The 19863-nt window shown below is 39.0% G+C and overlaps 2 protein-coding genes across 3 annotated transcripts; both read right to left on the bottom strand.

The window, feature by feature from the left end:
- Positions 1-11616: 11616 nt before the first annotated feature.
- On the bottom strand, positions 11617-13857 carry LOC111072135 (lanC-like protein 3 homolog). 2 transcript variants are annotated; one of them, XM_022363801.2, is made up of 2 exons: positions 13559-13857; positions 11617-13470 (listed from the first exon to the last, which is right to left on the bottom strand). In XM_022363801.2, the coding sequence occupies exon 2, from the start codon at positions 13381-13383 to the stop codon at positions 12121-12123; it is 1263 nt and encodes a 420-aa protein (XP_022219493.1). In that variant the 5' UTR covers positions 13384-13470; positions 13559-13857; the 3' UTR covers positions 11617-12120. The 2 variants fall into 2 exon arrangements, with proteins under 2 accessions (XP_022219493.1, XP_022219494.1); XM_022363802.2 differs by having other exon boundaries at positions 13587-13857.
- Positions 13858-15776: 1919 nt separating this feature from the next.
- LOC111072136 (growth hormone-inducible transmembrane protein) lies at positions 15777-17432 on the bottom strand. Its single transcript, XM_022363803.2, has 6 exons — positions 16999-17432; positions 16825-16936; positions 16624-16765; positions 16210-16546; positions 16009-16141; positions 15777-15942 (listed from the first exon to the last, which is right to left on the bottom strand). Exons 1-6 carry the CDS (start codon positions 17204-17206, stop codon positions 15864-15866), a joined length of 1011 nt encoding a protein of 336 aa, XP_022219495.1. The 5' UTR covers positions 17207-17432; the 3' UTR covers positions 15777-15863.
- Between the last annotated feature and the right edge of the window lie 2431 nt (positions 17433-19863).

The raw sequence follows: 19863 nt of genomic DNA, 5'->3' as shown, positions 1-19863 counted from the left end.
TTTAAAATTGTGGCTGCCACAGATTTTCGTCCTTTGTGGAGGCGGAAGAGGGCGGGGCGAAATTTTTAAATACACTTGTAGCAGTGTGATATCACATGAGTATGGAAACCAAATTTGGTTTCTCTAGCTCTTATAGTCTCTGAGATCCAGGCGCTCAACGAGACGGACAGACGGACAGGCGGACATGCCTATATCGACTCGGCTATTGATGCTGACCAAGAATATATATACTTTATGGGGTCGGAAACGTTTCCTTCTATGCGTTACACACATCCACTTTTACCACAAATCTAATATACCCCTTAACTCTTTTTTGAGTACGGGTATAAAAATGAACTTTCAGTTGCTTGTAGAATCTAAATGGCACATATATAATCTACATGTTAGATGTAAAATATACATTGTAGAAGTAGATAACAGATGTAGCAAAAAAATGTAACATGTAAAATGTTCTTTTTAATTCTAAAATTCTCAAAAATCATAAGCTCCAAAATGTATATACTGTCTGAGTACGGGTATAAGTAGAGTCGCGTCCCCAGAAGCGACTCAAACGTTCCTCCTCGATAAGCTAAAGCTACAAGTCGGCTCCTTTCGATATTTATTGAAATATCGATAAATGACAATATTTGTGGAAATTTGAAGAAGTGCAAACATAACGAAAACATATAAGGGATAATTTTTGGAGCTTGTAATTTGTCAATTCGAGAAAGCAATATGTTCACACATATAAAGTGCACAGTTAACGTCACTTAAAAATTCCTCTCTCGACTTACTAGCAAAAACATAGAGAATGTACAGGGTGTCGTATTCCAGTGGCGAGGAGTGTATTTGCCTTCGTGTCTGTTGTCTTTGCATACCTGCTCCCATCCCATGAAGAAAAACTTAAATGCTATTACTGTTATAAATTTAGAATATTTAAATACCTATTCAGGCGTGCCTTAGTCATTTTAGTTCTTAGCCTAGTATTCCCTCTTCTAAACGAATTGAATTACCCTTCCACAGTTTGTAGCTGTGGCAGTGCTTGCATTTTTTATATGCACAAATAAAAAAAAAAAACAAAAATGGAAAGCCCGGATGAGTAGATCATTACCTCATACTTAGAGTTTGCAATAATTGTACATATGGGCGTTACGCCAGGCCAAAAATCATGGAAAGTCAATAAAATTTCCAAATTGATTGAAATGTAACTAATTTACTTTATTGATATGTAATTTCATTAACTTTGATGCGAAAACCTATTCAAATAAGCAAAAGTTCACGTTTTTGGTAAATTCTGGTATTTTTATAGACATGTTTTCTTTTACTATTATCTCCTAGGAAAAATATGATTCTTGATAAGAGTTTCTCCTTTAAGTCTTTCTAACATATGGAACTACCTAAAAAGAAATTATCCGAAAAGTTGTCCAACAACAGTATTATTTTTGGGCTTTTTTTATCTCGGAATTTGGTAACGTCACCGCCAGTAACGTTCGTCAGATGTCTCTGCCTTACAGCAAAAAACAGGGAAGGTTTTTACATTTTAGGTTAGATTAGGTTTATAGGGCTGCTCGATCGAAGTCGGGGTCACTCGAAGGCATGTCTGCCTATTGTGATGCTCACACTCGTCACGGGATATTTTCCGGTGCCTAGGGAGGTTTCGCAAACCATCCCGAGGACTCTATAAAGAGCACCAGTTTCTCTAGAGGCATGTTTTCCAGGCAGTCCTGGTCTTCGTAGAAAGCACCGCCGAGTATTCGGAGACGCCTCCCTATGAGTGCAGGACAGTTGCAGAGAAGGTGATGGATGCTCTCTATTTCCTCCTCGTTCCTGCAGCTGCGACATAAGTCATGGTGGGGCAGTCTGTACCTTGTGGCCGTGCGGCCGATGACACAGTGCCCCGTTATAACTCCCGTCAGTGTTCGCACCCGATTCTTCCTGAAGCTTAGGAGAGTCTTGGTGGGTTTAAGGGTAATAGTGGGGCCAAAGCGAGCAAGAGATCTCACAGTTGGGTGAGGTGTTCCACCTCCTGTCCGATCTCGTTCTTGCTCGGCCCATGTCTCGTAGTGGCCTCCGTATGTCGCTGACTGCGTCCGCCATTGGCTTGGCCGATCCAGTTCTGGCACACTCGTCGCACTCTCGTTGCCCGCTTGTCGGTGTGACCCGGAACCCACGTGAGTGTGATTGAATGCGCGCTGATCTGGTTCAGTGCGTCCACCGTATCACGTACGAGTCTGCTTTTGGTCTTGCAGGATACCAGGGCTTTGATGGCTGCTTGACTGTCAACGCAGATTGCTATGTTCCTCGGAGGTACCTCCAAGGTGTATACCAAATTTGCCGCTTGCCATACTGCATATATCTCCGCCTGGAATACACTGCACCAGTCTGGTAGTCATAGGGATATGTTGTTTGCTAGTTCCTCAGAGCTTCTCTTCCAGCTCCTGTCCCCTCGGCCGTCTTTTACCCGTCGGTTAAAATTGAGAGGAAATATGGAGGAAATAAACCACACTTTTGCGAATATCAAGACCTTGAAATGAAAAGTATTATTTTTGGCTGAAAACGTAAAACGCAAAAGTAAGTAATCCAGCTTTTACTTGTCTGCTTGTCTGATTAAAAAATTTGAGTGGCTCTTTAAAATTGGTACTTTTGGGTCTTCCGTCTCAAAAGGTTGCCGAGCCCTGGCATAGGCTGTAACCTTATATCCTTTTCTCCCCAGCTGAAGAAGAAGGTCGTTGAGGACCAGGTTCCACAGGAGAGGGGATATAACTCCTCCCTGCGGAGTGCCTCGTGGAATCGTCTTTCTTGACGAGGAAGAGCCTAGATTGGCGCTTACACAACACGATTTTTCCTCAAGGAACAAAACCAACTTTTTATTAAAGATTTGGGGCTTAGAAATGGTTTGTTGATATTTTTTTTTCTATGGCAGAACTTTTTTTTGAAGAATTTTTTAAATCTGGTATTTTTTTTAAGCTTTTTTCAGAGGTAGCGATAGTTTTTTTTTCACATAACTTTAGTATCTTACGTCTGGTTGTAAAGAACTTTGCTATTTTGAAAAGATAAAACAGCTAGAAGTTAAGCCCAAACACTTTGTGATTACAGCTTACCGTCTGGGAAATATAAAGCATTGAAATGCAAAAATGATGATTTTTGTGCGGTATTTTTTACGAAATTTTGACTTTAAAAACTCAGGAAAAGTCGAAATTATATCTTGTGTCCTCTATTTTTTGTGTATATGTGCGTTAATTTGGCGTCGTTTAAGGTATCGCTCATTAAAATCTATGGAGAGACTTTGGAGCTAAAATTCGTTAACCAAACCTAAAAAATGAAAAAAAATTAACAAAAAATACCTTTTGGAAGGTTGCGGGCCCAATTGCCAATTAGGAACAAAGAAACAAAAAAGGGTTGTACATTTGGTACCTGATCGCGTTCCTTTGGTATTAAATGTATCTGAGGTAACCTAGTTCAGGTCAAATGTTTCCTTTATATTCTCACAAGTGCTGGTCGACACAAATTAGATCTTGTCGCGTCTACCTAATCATAATCATGGATAAATAACTCTGTGCCTATAGTGTCTGTGCCTTAGTGTAGTAAGAACAACAGTGGAAGGTCGCGTGTGACTTGAAGGTTGTAGCCATGTTAACGGGATTGCAAGGTGGTTACACAAAACACTGCTGCTTCCTGTGCCTATGGGATAGTAGAGCTAGAGAACAGCATTATTCAACAAAACTCTGGCCAAAACGGGAGGAACATACTTTGGAAAATTACAATGTAAAGAATGCAGCTCTCGTGAAGTTTGAAGACGTTATTTTACCACCATTACACATTAAGCTGGGACTAATGAAAAATTTTGTTAAGGAAGGTGAATCGACGAGTTACCTAAAAACTGTTTTTCCACGTCTGTCGCTGGCAAAAGTGAAAGAAGGAGTATTTGATGGCCCCCAAATTCCTCTAAAAGATGATGGATTTGAAAATATTTTATCTACGAATGAAAAAGCAGCTTGGAACTCATTCCGAATGGTAGTAGCAAATTTTCTTGGCAACAGCAAGAGTGATGATTACGTTAATATCGTTCAAGACCTAATTGAGAATTATGAAAAAATTGGAGCAAACATGTCACTAAAAATCCATTTCCTACACTCCCACTTGGACTTTTTTCCGACAAACCTAGGGGCGTTAGTGATGAACACGGAGAGAGATTTCACCAACAATTAAAGGCTATGGAACAACGTTATCAAGGTGTTTGGAATGAAAACATGATGGGCGACTATGTGTGGACTCTCATAAGGGAATCTGATTGGAGTGACAAAGGAAGACAGCCAGAAAACTTAAATTATTTTATGAACAGTAACAAGCAGTAAAAAATAAAAAGTTTGTATATCCTTAGAATTGACTAAAAAGTCTAAAAATTACTGATTGTTGTATGGGTTAGGGAATGAAATTCTATATCTAGGTATTTCTAATTTGGTTTCATTGAAATATGAATAGGTAGAAGCGACAAACGTCTAATTTGTGTAAAAATAAAGGTCAACATTCCGTTTTTTAGGTTTGGTTAACGAATTTTAGCTCCAATGTCTCTCCATAGATTTTAATAAGCGCTACCTTAAACGACGCCAAATTAATGCACCTCTACACAAAAAAATAGGGCACAAGATATAATTTTTTTTCGACTTTTCCCGAGTTTTTAAAGTCAAAATTTCGTAAAAAAAACCGCGGTATTTGGGGTATTTTTTCACTTTAATTTTAAAACTCGGAAAGCGACAAAGCAAAGCAAACGAAAAAGGGTTGTACATTTGGTACCTGATCGCGTTCCTTTGTTCCCGATTGGCAGTTGGGCCACCTTCCAAAAGGTATTTTTTGTTAAATTTTTTCATTTTTTAGGTGATATAGACCGGCCGTTTTGCTTGGGGTGAAAAAGCGCATTATTCTCTCCTCGAAGTCAGCTGCCGACCGCTGTCGGCTGCGGGAGCGGGTGCGTGCGCGTGGGCGGGAGCGTAAGTGTGGTGGGTATGCGCGCGAGAGCGCGTCACCGGGGGGAAAAACGCTCATAAGCGTGAGAGCGAGGGCAACAGCTTGCGTAGCTGGATTGCTAACAGTCGTGTGGCTGGAATGCCCACAGAGCTGTTGCCCTGCCAGCGCCGTCCTCACTCTGAACATTATGAATATCATCTGGATATTTCAGATCTACTTCTAAGATAAAACCTTCATTACCGCACGCCGATGTTTTATGAACGTTGAAAGATATAATATCATCGTTACATAGAAATTTAAAATCTGAATATGGAAGTGACTCATAGCCCAACCATATAAATTGTTGGCGTCAATATAGGAGAGATAGTTGATTGGTTCGCTAGGCCTAAATTTATCATTTAAATATTTGTTATTTGCTGTTGCTATCCTTTGGGTACATTGAGTCAAACCTCCTCGAAATGCTGTTTTTTAAAAATTATAAATATCAGGATCACTTATAAGTTCTAATTCTACCTTTGTGTATTTAAGCATTGCATCCCATGAAACTGAAGGAGCAGTAACATAATTAATGGGGTCTAAGCTATATACTCTTGAACACAGATTCCTAAAATTTTAAAATACATCAGCTAGAATTAAAACATCGCTTTCCAAGTATAATTTTAAGTAATCTCTAATACTATTACAGTTAAACGTTCTCCAAACCTTCTGAGCAAAGTTGTAATCCTCAACACAACATTCCTCATCATTCAGAGAATTTAAAAAAATCTTCTCTTGAAGGAAGCTGTGGTTCATCAAATTTTTGAAAACTATCTAAATAATCATAGGGAAATACTCCTTTTCGTCGTAGCATATCAAATTTTTCATCTTGATATTTGGTTTTCAAAATTTTAAAATTTGATATATCCATATAACTAGCTAGTTTTTCTAAGCTTGAATTTAAAAACCTGTTTGAATCTATGTATCTTATTTTGTATTGATGTTGATATGAATCGAGTTTACAAATTTGAGTTAAAGCAATATATAACTCTTTATACCAAGGAATGGGTTTTAGTTCATCTTTTATTGATGTGACAAATAAATGTATATCATAACGAGACAAGTTATGACAAACTACAGGGAAAAAGGGATCGCTTAATCTAAATGTTTGTTTACACGCCTTATGTATAGGTCCTACATACCGACCCGTGAATTTATTAAAGATTAAATTAAAGATTGATTAAATTTCTCACGATCATCAACCGAAATTTGCTCCTCGCAGGCATAGCATACTTCGTGTTCCTGATAATCCTCCTCCCAAATGTTGAATTCGTAGATTGGTTTTTTAGTTGTATTCCAATACATCTTATAAAGACTCTCAGTTTAGCCCGAAGCACTTGGCAAAATTGTTCAATACAATTAGGTCCTGAAAGTAACAAGCAGTAAAAAATAAAAAGTTTGTATATCCTTAGAATTGACTAAAAAGTCTAAAAATTACTGATTGTTGTATGGGTTAGGGAATGAAATTCTATATCTCAGGTATTTCTACTTTGGTTTCATTGAAATATGAATAGGTAGAAGCGACAAACGTCTAATTTGTGTAAAAATAAAGGTCAACATTTGACCTGAACAGGTACCCATACCTCAGATTGGGCACAAAGAAGAAAGATCCAATTTTTGTGGACCTGCACTTGTGAGAATATAAAGGAAACATTTGACCTGAATAGGTATTCTACCTCAGGTCACGAAAAAAGTAACTGTCAACAACATTTAATACCAAAGGAACGCGAACAGGTACCAAATGTACAACCCTTTTTCGTTTGCTTTGTTCCGAATTGGCAGTTGGGCCCGCCGCCTTCAAAAAGGTATTTTTTGTGCATTTTTTCCATATCTTAGGTTTGGTTAACGAATTTTAGCGCCAAATTAACGCACCTATACACAAAAAAATAGAGGACACAAGATATATTTTTTTTCGACTTTTCCTGAGTTTTTAAAGTCAAAATTTCGTAAAAAATCCGCACAAAAATCATTATTTTTGCATTTCAATGCTTTAAATTTCCCAGACGGTAAGCTGTAATCACAAAGTGTTTGGGCTTAACTTCTAGATGTTTTAATTATCTTTTCAAAATAGCAAAGTTCTTTACAACCAGACGTAAGATACTAAAGTTATGTGAAAAACTATCGCTACCTCTGAAAAAAGCTTAAAAAAAATACCAGACTTCAAAAATTCTTCAAAAAAAGTTCTGCCATAGAAAAAAAACCATAATTCTTTAAAAAATGTTAAATCCCCATATCTATCAGAAAAAGTCGGTTTGGATCCTTGAGGAAAAAAAAGTTCGATTTTGCGTAGTGTTATCGTTCTGCTCCTGAGAACGCTGTCTAGCCATCTGGTTACCGTCGGGTATGTGCCAATCATGGCCAGTGCGGTGTTATTGACTCGATCCTGACGTTTAATAACTTTGAAAATTAACACTACATATTTCATATAGTACATTCATACATGTATACAGATAGACCTACCCAATTCGCAGAGTTTTGCCATTTTGTACCCCAACCTCGAAAACCACTTCTGTTTTATGTAACGCAATTTTAGGTCATATTTTGGCTTGTATCTTTAAAACCGTTCGCTCGAATATTGCTATTTTTTTTAGTGAATATACTGCTAATCAATTTATATTCAACAAGGATAATCTTTATTCCAAATTTCGGCTTTTTGACTATAATTTTCAACACTTTGTCGTATGTAAGGTAACGCCAGATAGGAACTACCCATATGTACATTAGAGTGGTCCGAAAGTCCAAATTTTTTGCAACTTTAGGTGATAAAAAGTTGTGTTAAGGGATTCTAAATCGAGGGAAACATTTTTTCAAATCGGTTAACGTTTGGCCCTCGCGCATCGAGGTCAAAATATTCCCTTTTGGCCGAGTAAGGAATAACTTAGGTACATATATGTACAGGTATTGAGGATTCTATACTACTTAAAAAAAAAAAAAAAAAATAAAAAACCGTTGATAGACCGTGAATTATAAAGAATTAACGTGGTTATGGTTATATGGTTTTTTTTTCAGAAAATTGTAAAGTTTCGTTTTTTTTTTTCATGCAAAAGTTAAAAAGAGCAAAAAGTAAAAAAAAATGTTAATTTTCGAGCCAATACTCACAAACAAATAAAAATTAAATCAATAGAACGCGAATTATAAAGAATTACGATCCAAAAATCGAAAAAAGTTGGGACACATGGAACAACTTGTAGCTTGAATCTTAGCTCGATCCTTAATATTAACTGAAAGTGTAAATATGGAAAAAGCTCACGTTTATTGTTAATATATTTTACAGATATTTTTGTGTTCTTATTGAATTGTTCGAGTGTATTTTTAGCTGTATACCAACAAAGTTACGTGTTCTGTAGTTCTGTAGAATATTACGTTTGTACAGCACAACCAACCACCAAGGTTAAAGTTAGCTGTTTTTAACCAATTAATATAGAATCAAATGGTGTTAATGCTTTCGGCCCCTTTTTGCCCCTTTTCGGGAAATATTGTATTTTTCAGGTGTCTATGTTTTCACTCATGCAGCGCTGCTTGAGGTTTGGATCAACAACAAACTCGAAGCAGACGTTGTAAAAAGTTATATTTTACAAAATATGACCAATTTATTGCCTATGTAAACAGCCACTTACCGAAATGCAATCGCATGTTGGAGCGATTCAAATAAGATCACAATCAATCAATCAATGAAATATATATTTTTTAAGCTCAAGCTTTTATTTAACTGTTTATATCATAATTAATGATTTAAACCAATTTTGTAGTCCAAAACACTAAATTTTTTTCCGAAATTCTAGTTTAGTCTAACGAGCATTCGTGCAAATTTGTAGGGGTCTAGCTTTATTTTTATAATAAATGCCAACATTTTTTACTTTTTCCCCATAGTGGTATGGGCAAAACTGAAACTTTGAAATTGGTTTTCCCCAGACACATGTATTAATTCGGAGCTAAAAACCATTAATGAGTCAAAGCTTATAACGAAGAACCTGAACGCTGCAGCTATGCATGCAGGAGATCATGGGACATATTTTCGCCCATGTGTCAACCGCTGGAGTTAGGAATTTGGATTTCTTTGATGGGAACAGGGACAAGGACATGTTATCTATCGATACATAAAGAAACCTTCTTCAAATATTCGAAAAACTCGGTATAAGAGATGGTTTTTGCTTTTACCACGTGAACGACCTTTACCATAAATTGGGAATTGCTCGGAGCTGGCCAATTTAAAAGTGCCCTCACTTAATGTTCCTCGACTTAATAGCCTGACTTTAAATGGCATTGAGCATTTTTGGTTAATATTGGATCAGAGCATTATAAAACGTTAAAAGTACTTAAAAACAGCACTAGCAAAGAGGTGGGGGTGGGGGAAAATAACTATAGATCAAAGTAAAATTGGTCGCATCGATGCAAAATTGGCTGAAAAGGGCCAAAAACAATAAGAGGAACTAAAAATATATATACTTTTAGTTTAAAAGTAAAATAGAAACAAAAAAAGTTTTTTAAGTGGACTGGTTAAAAATTACATGTGGGATGAGTTGAGGTCAAATTTTTGTAATTGTTAAAGCTTCTTTAAAAAAATGTTGAAAAATAAATAAAGCTGGTTTTTAAGTTTAAATATTTGTCTATCATTTTACATTTAATTTTCAGGGGTAAGGTAGATGGTTCAGAAGTTATACCACTTTTAAGTTTTTCTGGTCGTCTGGTTCATTTAAGCGTACCTGAGTTACGCTTAAATGTACAGTTGTGTTCAATGAAATAGTAGTGCCGCACCTCATCACTTTCAAAACTCTTTTTGAGACACTTCCAGCTATCCAAATTGAACAAATGATACCTTTTTAAATAGACTGGACTGTTACCATTAGAAAACCGAAGAAATGTCAACTCATTTGAATTCCATTTTCTTGTTTTACATGACATAAGCCGAATACCCATGAAATTTGCTGTTCAATGAAATAGTAGTGTTTTTTTAGAACATTGAAAAAAACAACGAATCTCAAATAAAAACATATATTTCATGTTTTTCATGTTTCCTGAGCTTTAATATTTAGTTTTTAATCAATTTGGTTTTCATTTCGAACTTGCACCGGCCGGATATGGGTCATTAATCTCTTGCCAACGCTTCAATAGGATTTGAGCCAATAATCCATGAACCACTTGCTAAAACTTGGCTCTGGTTCACGGATTTGCAGTTGCAATAATGTATTTGGTATTCCCCCATAAGATTTCGATGAGATTAATATCCAGTTGGACAGTTGGCCATGGAAAAACGTCGATCTTTTCCGATAAAAATCAATTCCTAGCGAGCTTTTATGGGTGTTTCAAGTCATTATCCGGTTAAAATATCCTTTTAGCAGGAATTTTTCAACTGTAATATGAATGTAATGTATTCTAAAGTATGCCTACATCCTCAAAACCATACTATACTCAAACGCCAGGCCAGAAAGAACTAGCTCATATGAGCTGGGCCCCATAAGGCTCAGCCTAGCATGCCCAATGCTAATTTTTTCATGATTTTAGGTGGTAATCGGATTTCTGTGAATGCCAAACATATTCTTTTGAGCCTATCTTACTATATAATACAACTTTACTATCTTTAGTCAAAAGTATTTTTGTCACTGTGACACAGGCCATTCCACATGCGTTTTTCCAAACTGAAGTCGTGCACACATGTACTCTTAGACCCAAACGCGGTGCTTTCTGGGACTTCTTGCATTCAAATAATGTGTAATCAACCGTCTAAGAACCGTCACATCACTGACAGAGCGATTTAAAATTTTTTTCATAATTTTTGAGGATATTAAAGGCCTGGTCTTGCCTTCGACCATCGCCGACCATCCTCTAAAAAATAATTTGTTCGCATACAAAATCGATTTCAAGTCTACTTCTTTTAGTTAATTGGGTTCAATACAATAGAGAGAGTGCATAAAACTTAGTTTTAAATCCCATTATACCTCCTGCCTTAAGTTTTTAGTCTAACTCTTAGGTCTCCTCTTCTGGACCGAGCAATGATTTCTTCAACGCCTCAAAATCAAAAGTACCGCTATGTCCAAAACTTTCTTTCATCAAATAATTCAATAACCAAATTGAGCTTACGGATGGTGACTTGTTTAAATTAATTTGCTTTTGTTTTTTCATTTTTAAAAATAAATTTAACCCAGCACTACTATTTCATTGAACAGCAGATATCATGGGTAGTTGTCTAAAGTCATAAATAACAAGAAGATAGAATGCAAATGTAATGGGGTTTCTTCAAGTTTCTAATGCTTACATTCCAGGCTTTCCGTAAAGGTATCACTTGTTTAATTTGAAAGACTAGAAATATCTCAAAAAGGGTTTTGAAAGTGATGAGGTGCGGCACTACTATTTCATTGAACACAACTGTATGTAGTAGTAGAATTTAGTAGAAAATATCAGTAAACTGAAAGGCTATTGCTGGTTTAAAATTTCTTGTCTAGAGGAGCGTCTCATGCAAAATTGTTGCCAACTTCCAATTCGCTTTGCCAATATTTCTGTCTTTAGTCTATAATTTGAGAATCTACTTAGAAATTGGTAGCACTTTTACACGAATATAAAGAGACGGGCATGGCTAAATCGACTCACCACTATCTCGTTTCGAATGATGGCCGAACCGAATGCAAGTTATTTAGGATTGTAAATATCTGTATAAAATAGCACAATTATTTATTTGATTTTCATTGACAAAAGACTTGGAGTTCATCGTGAGTAACACATTGGTATAAAGCCTATTATGCAGGTAAGTACTCGTATGTATGTGTCTGTATATATGTAGATGTCATCGCAAGTATATGTATATAGTATGTATATAAATATAATGTATATTTATGTAATATTTGTGTGTATAAGTTGTATGCATTATGTTAATTGTTTAGCTTAAAGCGAAAATAATATGGATATGCGAATGACTGAGAGCATTCCTGCATTTGCTGCGCTCACTGGAAGATCTGAAATCGTTTTAGGATTACCATAAACAGGAGCTCATTTGGTAAACGCAATTACCTTGCGTCTGGCGAGAAAAATAGGCAAAAAATGACTAGAAATAATGATAAGCCCACCAATTTTGAAGCCGCTTTGAGCATGCGTAGGCCGCGGACCTAGGTCTGATCTTTGGCCTTGAGGTATTCGGATATTGAGGGTTTAGTGAAAGACATCCATGAAGGGAAAGTAGGCCTGTTCCGGTTCTAGTATATCTACCAGAAAGCAGACAGTGCCGGCGACTCCCTCATACAGGCTGTGTGGGTTATCAGGTATCCGAGCCCTTTGCTTGAATTCAGAGTTGGTCAACAGCTCCATGAACTTGTGCGCCCTGTAAAGGTACTTCATTTCGTTGGTCAGTCGGAATAGAAGCAAAAACACATAGCCGTTGCCAGCTACTCCGTGGCAGATGCCTGGACCTTTGCGAAGGAATCCCTTTTTCCAGACCAAATCGGCCGAGCGACGCAATGACGTTAAATACTTCTCCTCCTTAAATATCAAGTAGGCCTTGGCAAGCATATAGACCGCCCCCGGAGCGCCGTGGCACCAGTGCACAAGGCGCTTGTCCCTTCCCGACCGCAAGTCTTCTAGGGCCACCGGAAAGTTGCCGTCGGCGTCCTGTAGCACGAGAAAGTAGTCAATGGAGCGCTTAATTTCACGCAACTCGGCTGCCGGAGCCGATATTGGCACTGTGCGAAACCATGGACTGTCTAGCAGCATATGCAGAATAGCACACAGTCCGTGGGCAGCTCCCAAGTACTCTGTTCCATGGTACTGAAACATCAGCGGCAAAGGGGAATTGTTCATCTTGCTGTACTCGCGACCGCTGGTCACAATCAGCTGGCAAATGGAGATTAAGTCGTCGTCGGTGATCTTCTTATCGGGTAAAACGTCGTTCAGCCAATAGCAGCCGGAGAGATAGCCGGCTCGTCCCACCAACACCTCATCACAGCCGTATTTGGTGTGAATGAACTCCTTGCTGGAAGGAATGCCCGACTTGAAGTTCGCCAGGTCGTTGGAAAGCTCCTCGGTGTCCTTGATTGCCTGTGATATGGCTGCGGAGACGGCATATATTCCAGCATTGCCACAGAGAAAGGAGTAGCGCTCGGCAGACCGTTTCTTAAAGCGCTCGGCATTCGCTTTGGCATTTCGAATGAAGGCGGATGCATGTTGTAGTGCTGGGGGGTAGAGGTCCCGCGTCTGCTCGCAGCTGGCCAGCTTCCAGAACATGAAGGCGATGCCGGCATTGCCCACATACAAATCCCCACGGTCGTCCTCGTCGTCACTGTTCGGATGACAATGCTCCAAAATAGTATCCACGTAGGTACAGATGAGATTTTTTATGTGTTCCTCATCGCTGGCGAACGCCGTGTTCTCGCCGTCAAGGAAATCTTGGAACGGATTCTTTAAATATCGTCGCTCCATTTCCGTATTGGTAAAAGTTTCCTCGTCCGGCTCGCGGCTGAAGTGAGTTTTTTTTCCACGTCCTACTTCGCAATATTTTAATTGTTCCTGTCAATGCAAAGAAAACATTAGGAAAGGGTCGCCAATCGATCTGCTGGCTTAGGGCGCGGCCGGTGTCTGGCTCTCCCCTACTCACCTGCTTCAGGTACGAACGGTAGTTTTACCTGTTATGCGTATCGTTTGGTATTCTGGAGAGTCTGTCAAGTGTTCGAATTGCCTAATATTACCAAGAAATATGTTTTTTTGTTTGTGTTGTGCAAAAATATTGTATTCCAATAATGTGTAGATATGCAAGGACAACAATTTTACAATAGGTCAAAATATTCGGTTTGTAGACAAAGATTTATGAAGCACTAACAAGCTCAATTTGAAACATTTACACACAAATTTGGAAATCCTGGCATCCTTCGCCCTGGTAAAGTTTACTAAAGTTGCGAGATGATACTATCGCTTGCTATATATATTTCGGCTTATCGATGTATTCGGGCGCTTATCGCAACCAATGGTCGTATTCCACTAAACTTCAGGGCCAATCTAGTCTGAAAAAAAGAAAAACCGTGATTCAACTAAACTTTTATTAATGACTGTGGGACCAGATATTAAGACATTATGGGAAAAGCATACAAAGGATATTTCACAGGCCCAAGCGAAAGTGGAAGGCGACAAGCGAACCCAGCTAGAAAAGTGAAATAATGAAGAAAAATAAAATCGCAGGATCGGATTTATTTAATATTGCGGTGTGCATTGCCAGTTCTACAGGCCCACAAATTATACATTTGTGGCAGTCCCCGTAGTCCGCTTAACAAAAAAATTATATAATCTAAAGTTCAGCTTGTCTTTCATAATTTCCAACGTCCAGTCAGCAATTATCGGAGCTGATTTTTTGACTCACTTCGGCTTGCTTATTGATCTCAAGGGCCGGCGACTCATAGATCCCCCATCTCCGATCTTGACAATCGACTTTGTGAGTGCCTATCACCAGATTCCTGTCGCTCATGAGGACATTCCAATAACTACTGTCCCGTAGTGTTTTCTTTGGCTGCTGCATTGACGACATCATCGTGTTCTCCAGCTCTCACGAGGAACACCTGCACCAATATTTGAAATTCTACGCGAGAACATGTTAAGCATTATAACGCAGAAGTGTCATTTTGGAAAGAACGAGGTTGTTTTTCTAGGCTAAGCTATCAACTCCAAAGGATTTAAGACGCCTAGTGAACGCACTAAAATTCTTCAAGAATTTCATAAACCAACAAAAATCATGAATTCGCGAAGATTCCCTGACTTGGTCACGTCAATGTGTTCCATGTCAGCGCTCGAAAATCCAACGGCACACTCGCAGTGCTGTCGATCACATGGAAGTCCCAGATCGATCGCTTCTGTATATGGCCTCTAGCTGTTCCACTGCAAATATGGCGGCAGTAATAGTTGCTTTAGATGTCTGCACACACTGGATCTGTCAGTTTGACACGCCTCTAACCATAACCACTGATCAAGGAACACCCATCGAGTCTGAGCAGTCACGAATGATCGGTGACAGACTACAGCATACCACCCGCAGTCAAATGGGCTTGTCGAGAGATGACATCGCACACTGAAGGCTCAATAACGTGTAACTCACACATCCCTTGGCCGGAGCTCCTTCCAACTGCACTTTTCGGTCTGCGTGTAGCACGGGGGGTAGTAGATGTCTTAAGGTATAATAAGTATAAGTATACTATCTCTCTCTTTTTCACGCACTCTTCATCTGCCGGTGTTGGCTGGTGGGCTAGTGCTTGTGTGAGAAGAGAGACAGATTTAGCAGAATAAGCAGTATGGAAACAGATAAAATAATTAAGAATCAAACAGTTCATTAGGGAGAAGGCGGATAAACGAAGTGCAAGAACTAACATTGGCACATAACATAGGGCGGACAGACAGACGTAACTATGTAAATGGCTCTTGATGCTGATCAACGCTCTTCTGGGCGTTACACACATCCACATCCCCCACAAAACTAATATATACCTATACTATTTGATTATAATGTATAAAATGAATAAATCCTTTTAATTCCGTGCACTCTAATTGCGCGATATCTCTCTGGTGCACTAGTAGTTGTGGTGGCTTGTTTCCATTCGCCGCACAATGATGAAATTATATTCAAATTAAATTCATGCTGTGCACTAGACCTTAGGAGAAACATTTTCATTTAAGGGCCAAATACACAAGATGTTCCCATTTTTGTTTATGTGTGTGTTTTAGAGACACAGAGTAGATATTAGGTAGCATGTTCGCAGCATAAAAAAGTGTTCTGAAACTCAGAACTTCTGATAGGTCTATAGATTATATTTACATGTAGAATACGACATAAATTTTCCCTTGGTAACTCATTAGTTTATTCAATAGTAATATAAATATATAATCGATTTATCTTCGAAACAAGTGCTCTGGACGACTCATTATCTGCGCTGTCCTCCGCTCAAGATAGTGGCAATACGGATGAATATGTTCAATACATCTAGGTAAATGGACATTGAGCTGAAGCATAAATCAGAATAATTGGGGTTAGTTATGAACACACAGTTTCACACAATATTGACTCACGCATTGATAGGGTCGAAGGGGGCATAGGAGTATTGGGGATGAACCTCAGCCTTGCGGACCATTCTCTGTGTGTCGTACAGCAGGAAGCCACTGAAAAGCACCAGACCACCATAGAGGGATATGGATGCCAGACCTAGATAAAGATAATTATTGGAGGGTGGATTAAACGATTGCATACCATAGGCATCGTTTACTACTCACCAGCACCCAGTGCTGTTGTTGGCGGTAGCCACAAAGAAGCCAACGAGGAGGCAAAGACAAATCCCAATCCAATGGCCAACGGGCCACCCATGTACAGGAACTTGTCGCTTGGCGCACATGCAGCGATTGTGGACAGTCCACCGACAATACCACCGGTGTAAAGAGCAGCACGAGTCAGAATCGGACCACCAATGAAACAAAGAGGAGCGATGACAGCACCTAAGATGGCGCAGTGGACTGCCCACGCGAGGTGCTTCGTCCCAAGGCCTGGATGGTACTCAATTGAGCGCGCTACTGCCCCACTGCCAATGACGAGCGCTAGCGAAGATATAGACCACTGTTCGAATAAAGTGAAAGTTTTACGTTTGCTTGGATTTGCGTGAAGGGGGGGCAGTTGCACTGGTGTGTACTTACCAAGAAACCGCCGCGCGAGGCCAACGCCAACAGGCGGGGCGAACGAAAAACGGCAGCTGCAGTGGCTGCTGTCAGGATGCAAGATCCACCGAAGAAGGCGTAGGTGCTCTGGATGCGATCCCTTACATATTGTGGCCACATTCTTTATTGAAAAAAAAGTTAATTTAGACTGCACAACATCTGCAACCCAACGACACTCACATGGCATTATCGGCAATGCTCGTATGCTTGCCCAGGCCCACGCCATAGTAGCAGAGGGCTCCCAACCCGACAACTGCGGCACCAGCAGCGGCACCTTTTCCCATCGAATACGCTAGAATTGATGATATTAAACTGATTACACAAGATTTGCATTTACATATTATATTTACCTACCATTGACACTTGGTGGAGCCATCAGTTTCTCTTTCAGTGATGGATGGCGCAACTGCTGTTCCTCTACAGGAGCGCGTGTGCGCACCGGGCCACGAGCATAGTTACGCACATCAGCGAGCTTAAGTTTTGATTTCAGAAAGCCCTGTGAAGACTGCTGACCAAGAAGGTTGCTGCCCGGACGGGCTGCCGACAAAGCAAATCGCAACATTATGCTATTGTGATGAAATTCGCGGACCTTAACTTTGCTATTCTTTTTCTCTTAGGATATGTATATGTAGTTGTCTTTATCTGGTGCAGTTTTCTTTTGTAATGTTAAGTGTTATATTCTTAGGTTAATAACTGGTGCTATTAGCCTCCCTGCACTTTTTCAATGTTTATTCTTGTGTCTGTTTTGTGTTCTGTCTTAAGCCTGTTTGATAGCAGTGACCAGTGGTGTGACCAGAGGTGTGCAATGAATTTCGTACGGTTACACTGCTCAGACAGCTGTTTGGTTTTGTTTAAACTTTAAAGTAAACAAAGTTAATGAAATACACTTCTTCGGCTGGGGTCGCTCTTCCCCAGGCATTACCTGGGCTCCCCAATATTTTATTGTTAAAGGAATGTGTCTGGCTATCAGCAGCAGCAGATGGCGACGCCTCCCGTGCAACCGCCTCGACCACCGTGAAGATAAAATGTTTTGCAGAGCATACACATGGGCAGAGACGAAAATAACCCAATAGACAAAGCAAAAACAAATATAATCAATTTATACTACTTGGGATTGGCAGCTCTTGTTTTGGCAGAGGAGGTACAAGCAGAATGTTGGTTTTATATTCATAAAAATTAATAAAAATAATAAATTTAATTTCCATATAATTTTCTCGAAAATAGCTGCCTCAATTAAATTTTATTTAATTATTTCTTCATAAATATGTATATAAAACAAATATTGTTTTTAAAACATGTTTCCTTCACGGTGGTTGCGGCGGTTGTACGGGAGCCGTCGCCATCTGCTGCTGCTGATAGCCAGACACATTCCTTTAACAATAAAATATTGGTGATCCAAGGTAATGCCTGGAGAAGAGCGACCTCAGCCGAAGAAGTGGATTTTATTAACTTTAAAGCCTAGTATTCAGATCCAAAAACTGTTTGCCAGTGGTGTGACCAAAGGTGTGCACTGCATTCCAAACGGTTACACTGCTCAGACCGCTGCTTGGTTTTGTTTAAAGTTAACAAAAGGGTGGGGGGGGGGGGGGGGGCGGCCCCCGGGGGCCCTCGGGGGACATTAAAGGAAAGGAAAGGAGTGGGACAAAAAAAAAAAAAAAAGGGGGAGGGCCCCCCGGCCGGACCCCGTAAAAAAAAAATTGTTTGAAAACAATATTTGTTTTATATTTATGAAAACTAATAAAAAATTATAATATCCATATAATTCTCATTCATATAATACTGCATTACTTAGATTCTATTTGTCTTCATTATTGAAATATTTCATTTGGTTTTTTGTACGCTTATTGCAATGTTTGCTGGCAAAATATATCAAATTGATATAATTTTCGAGGTGGGTCTAAACATACCAAAAAAACAAGCAAATACTTCGGATACTTTTGCAGTATATACAGACCTTTTTTTTGTTGATCTGAGTCACCTGCAGTACGAGTCAGCGATGTGTAAACAACCACACATCGATGGCAACGTCATGCAGCTCGATGACATAAGCGATGACCTGCCATACGATGGGCTGTTTACTTTAACACAGGGATGTCCTAGGAACATAATCGATGACATAGTAAGCGAGAACTAACCGAAAGTAGGACACTACTCGACAAAATTGGACTTTTTATTTAGGCTGTGAAACAAAACGACTTTTTCTGATAGATTTCGGGATTTACAAATTTTTGTAGTAATTTATTATTTTTTTTATGGTGTCATTTTTTTTTTTAAGTATTTTTAAAATTTGGTATTTTCTTTAATGGTTATTTTCAGAGGTAATGCTTCTATTTTTCACATAACTTAAGTATCTTATATCTGGTTGCATAGAGACATTGCAGTTCTGAAAAAAGATTTTAATGAAAAATACCTGAAACGACGCCTAAATAATGCGTCTATCTAAAACCAAACCAAACCAAAGTGTTGGCCAAGAATTATTTTTTTTTTCGACTTTTCCCGAATTTTTAAAGTCAAAATTTCAAAAAAAATACCGCAAAAAATGTTTAAATTTGAATTTGAAAGCTTAATATCTTTCAGGCGTTAAGCTGCAGATACAAAAGTTCTGGGTCGGATTTATAGCATTTTACATTTTTTTGCTACATCTGTTAACTACATATACATATATTATGTATATTATACATCTAACATGTAGATTAAACATGTACCATTCATATTCTACATCTCCTCCGCAAGGGGTTGCTCGCGCACTGAACGCGGCAGAGTGTGCGAGCGGGATCATATAATTATGATCCAATCTGATTCAGATTCGGCAGTCTGATAGATATGGCTATTCTCTACGATACTGCGCTTTTAGTTTTATCGTATCTTTAAAAATGTGCCTGCCACAGATTTTCGTCCTTTGTGGTGGCGGAAGGGGGCGGGGCGAAATTTTGAAATACACTTGTAGCAGTGTGATATCACATGAGTCTGGAAATCAAATTTGGTTACCCTAACTCTTATAGTCTCTGAGATCCAGGCGCTCAACAAGACGGACGGACAGACAGACATGGCTATATCGACTCGGCTAGTGATGCTGATCAAGAATATATATACTTCATGGGGTCGAAAACGTTTCCTTCTCTGCGTTACACACATCCACTTTTACCACAAATCTAATATACCCCTTAACTCTTTTTTGAGTACGGGTATAAAAAGAGTTTGGTTTGACCAACGCGTCGA

Source organism: Drosophila obscura, unplaced genomic scaffold, assembly GCF_018151105.1.
Source record: "Drosophila obscura isolate BZ-5 IFL unplaced genomic scaffold, ASM1815110v1 contig_75, whole genome shotgun sequence".
Lineage (NCBI taxonomy): Eukaryota > Metazoa > Arthropoda > Insecta > Diptera > Drosophilidae > Drosophila > Drosophila obscura.
Note: the sequence above shows the minus strand (reverse complement) of the source record. Positions and strands in the feature narration are given on the sequence as shown.

Coding starts and splice junctions, on each gene's coding strand:
- LOC111072135 (XM_022363801.2), bottom strand. CDS start 13,383: ATGGAGCGACGATATTTAAAGAATCCGTTCCAAGATTTCCTTGACGGC.
- LOC111072136 (XM_022363803.2), bottom strand. CDS start 17,206: ATGTTGCGATTTGCTTTGTCGGCAGCCCGTCCGGGCAGCAACCTTCTT. Junction 16,766..16,824: donor AGCATTGCCGATAATGCCAT/GTGAGTGTCGTT, acceptor TTTTCAATAAAG/AATGTGGCCACAATATGTAA. Junction 15,943..16,008: donor CCCTTCGACCCTATCAATGC/GTGAGTCAATAT, acceptor TTTATGCTTCAG/CTCAATGTCCATTTACCTAG.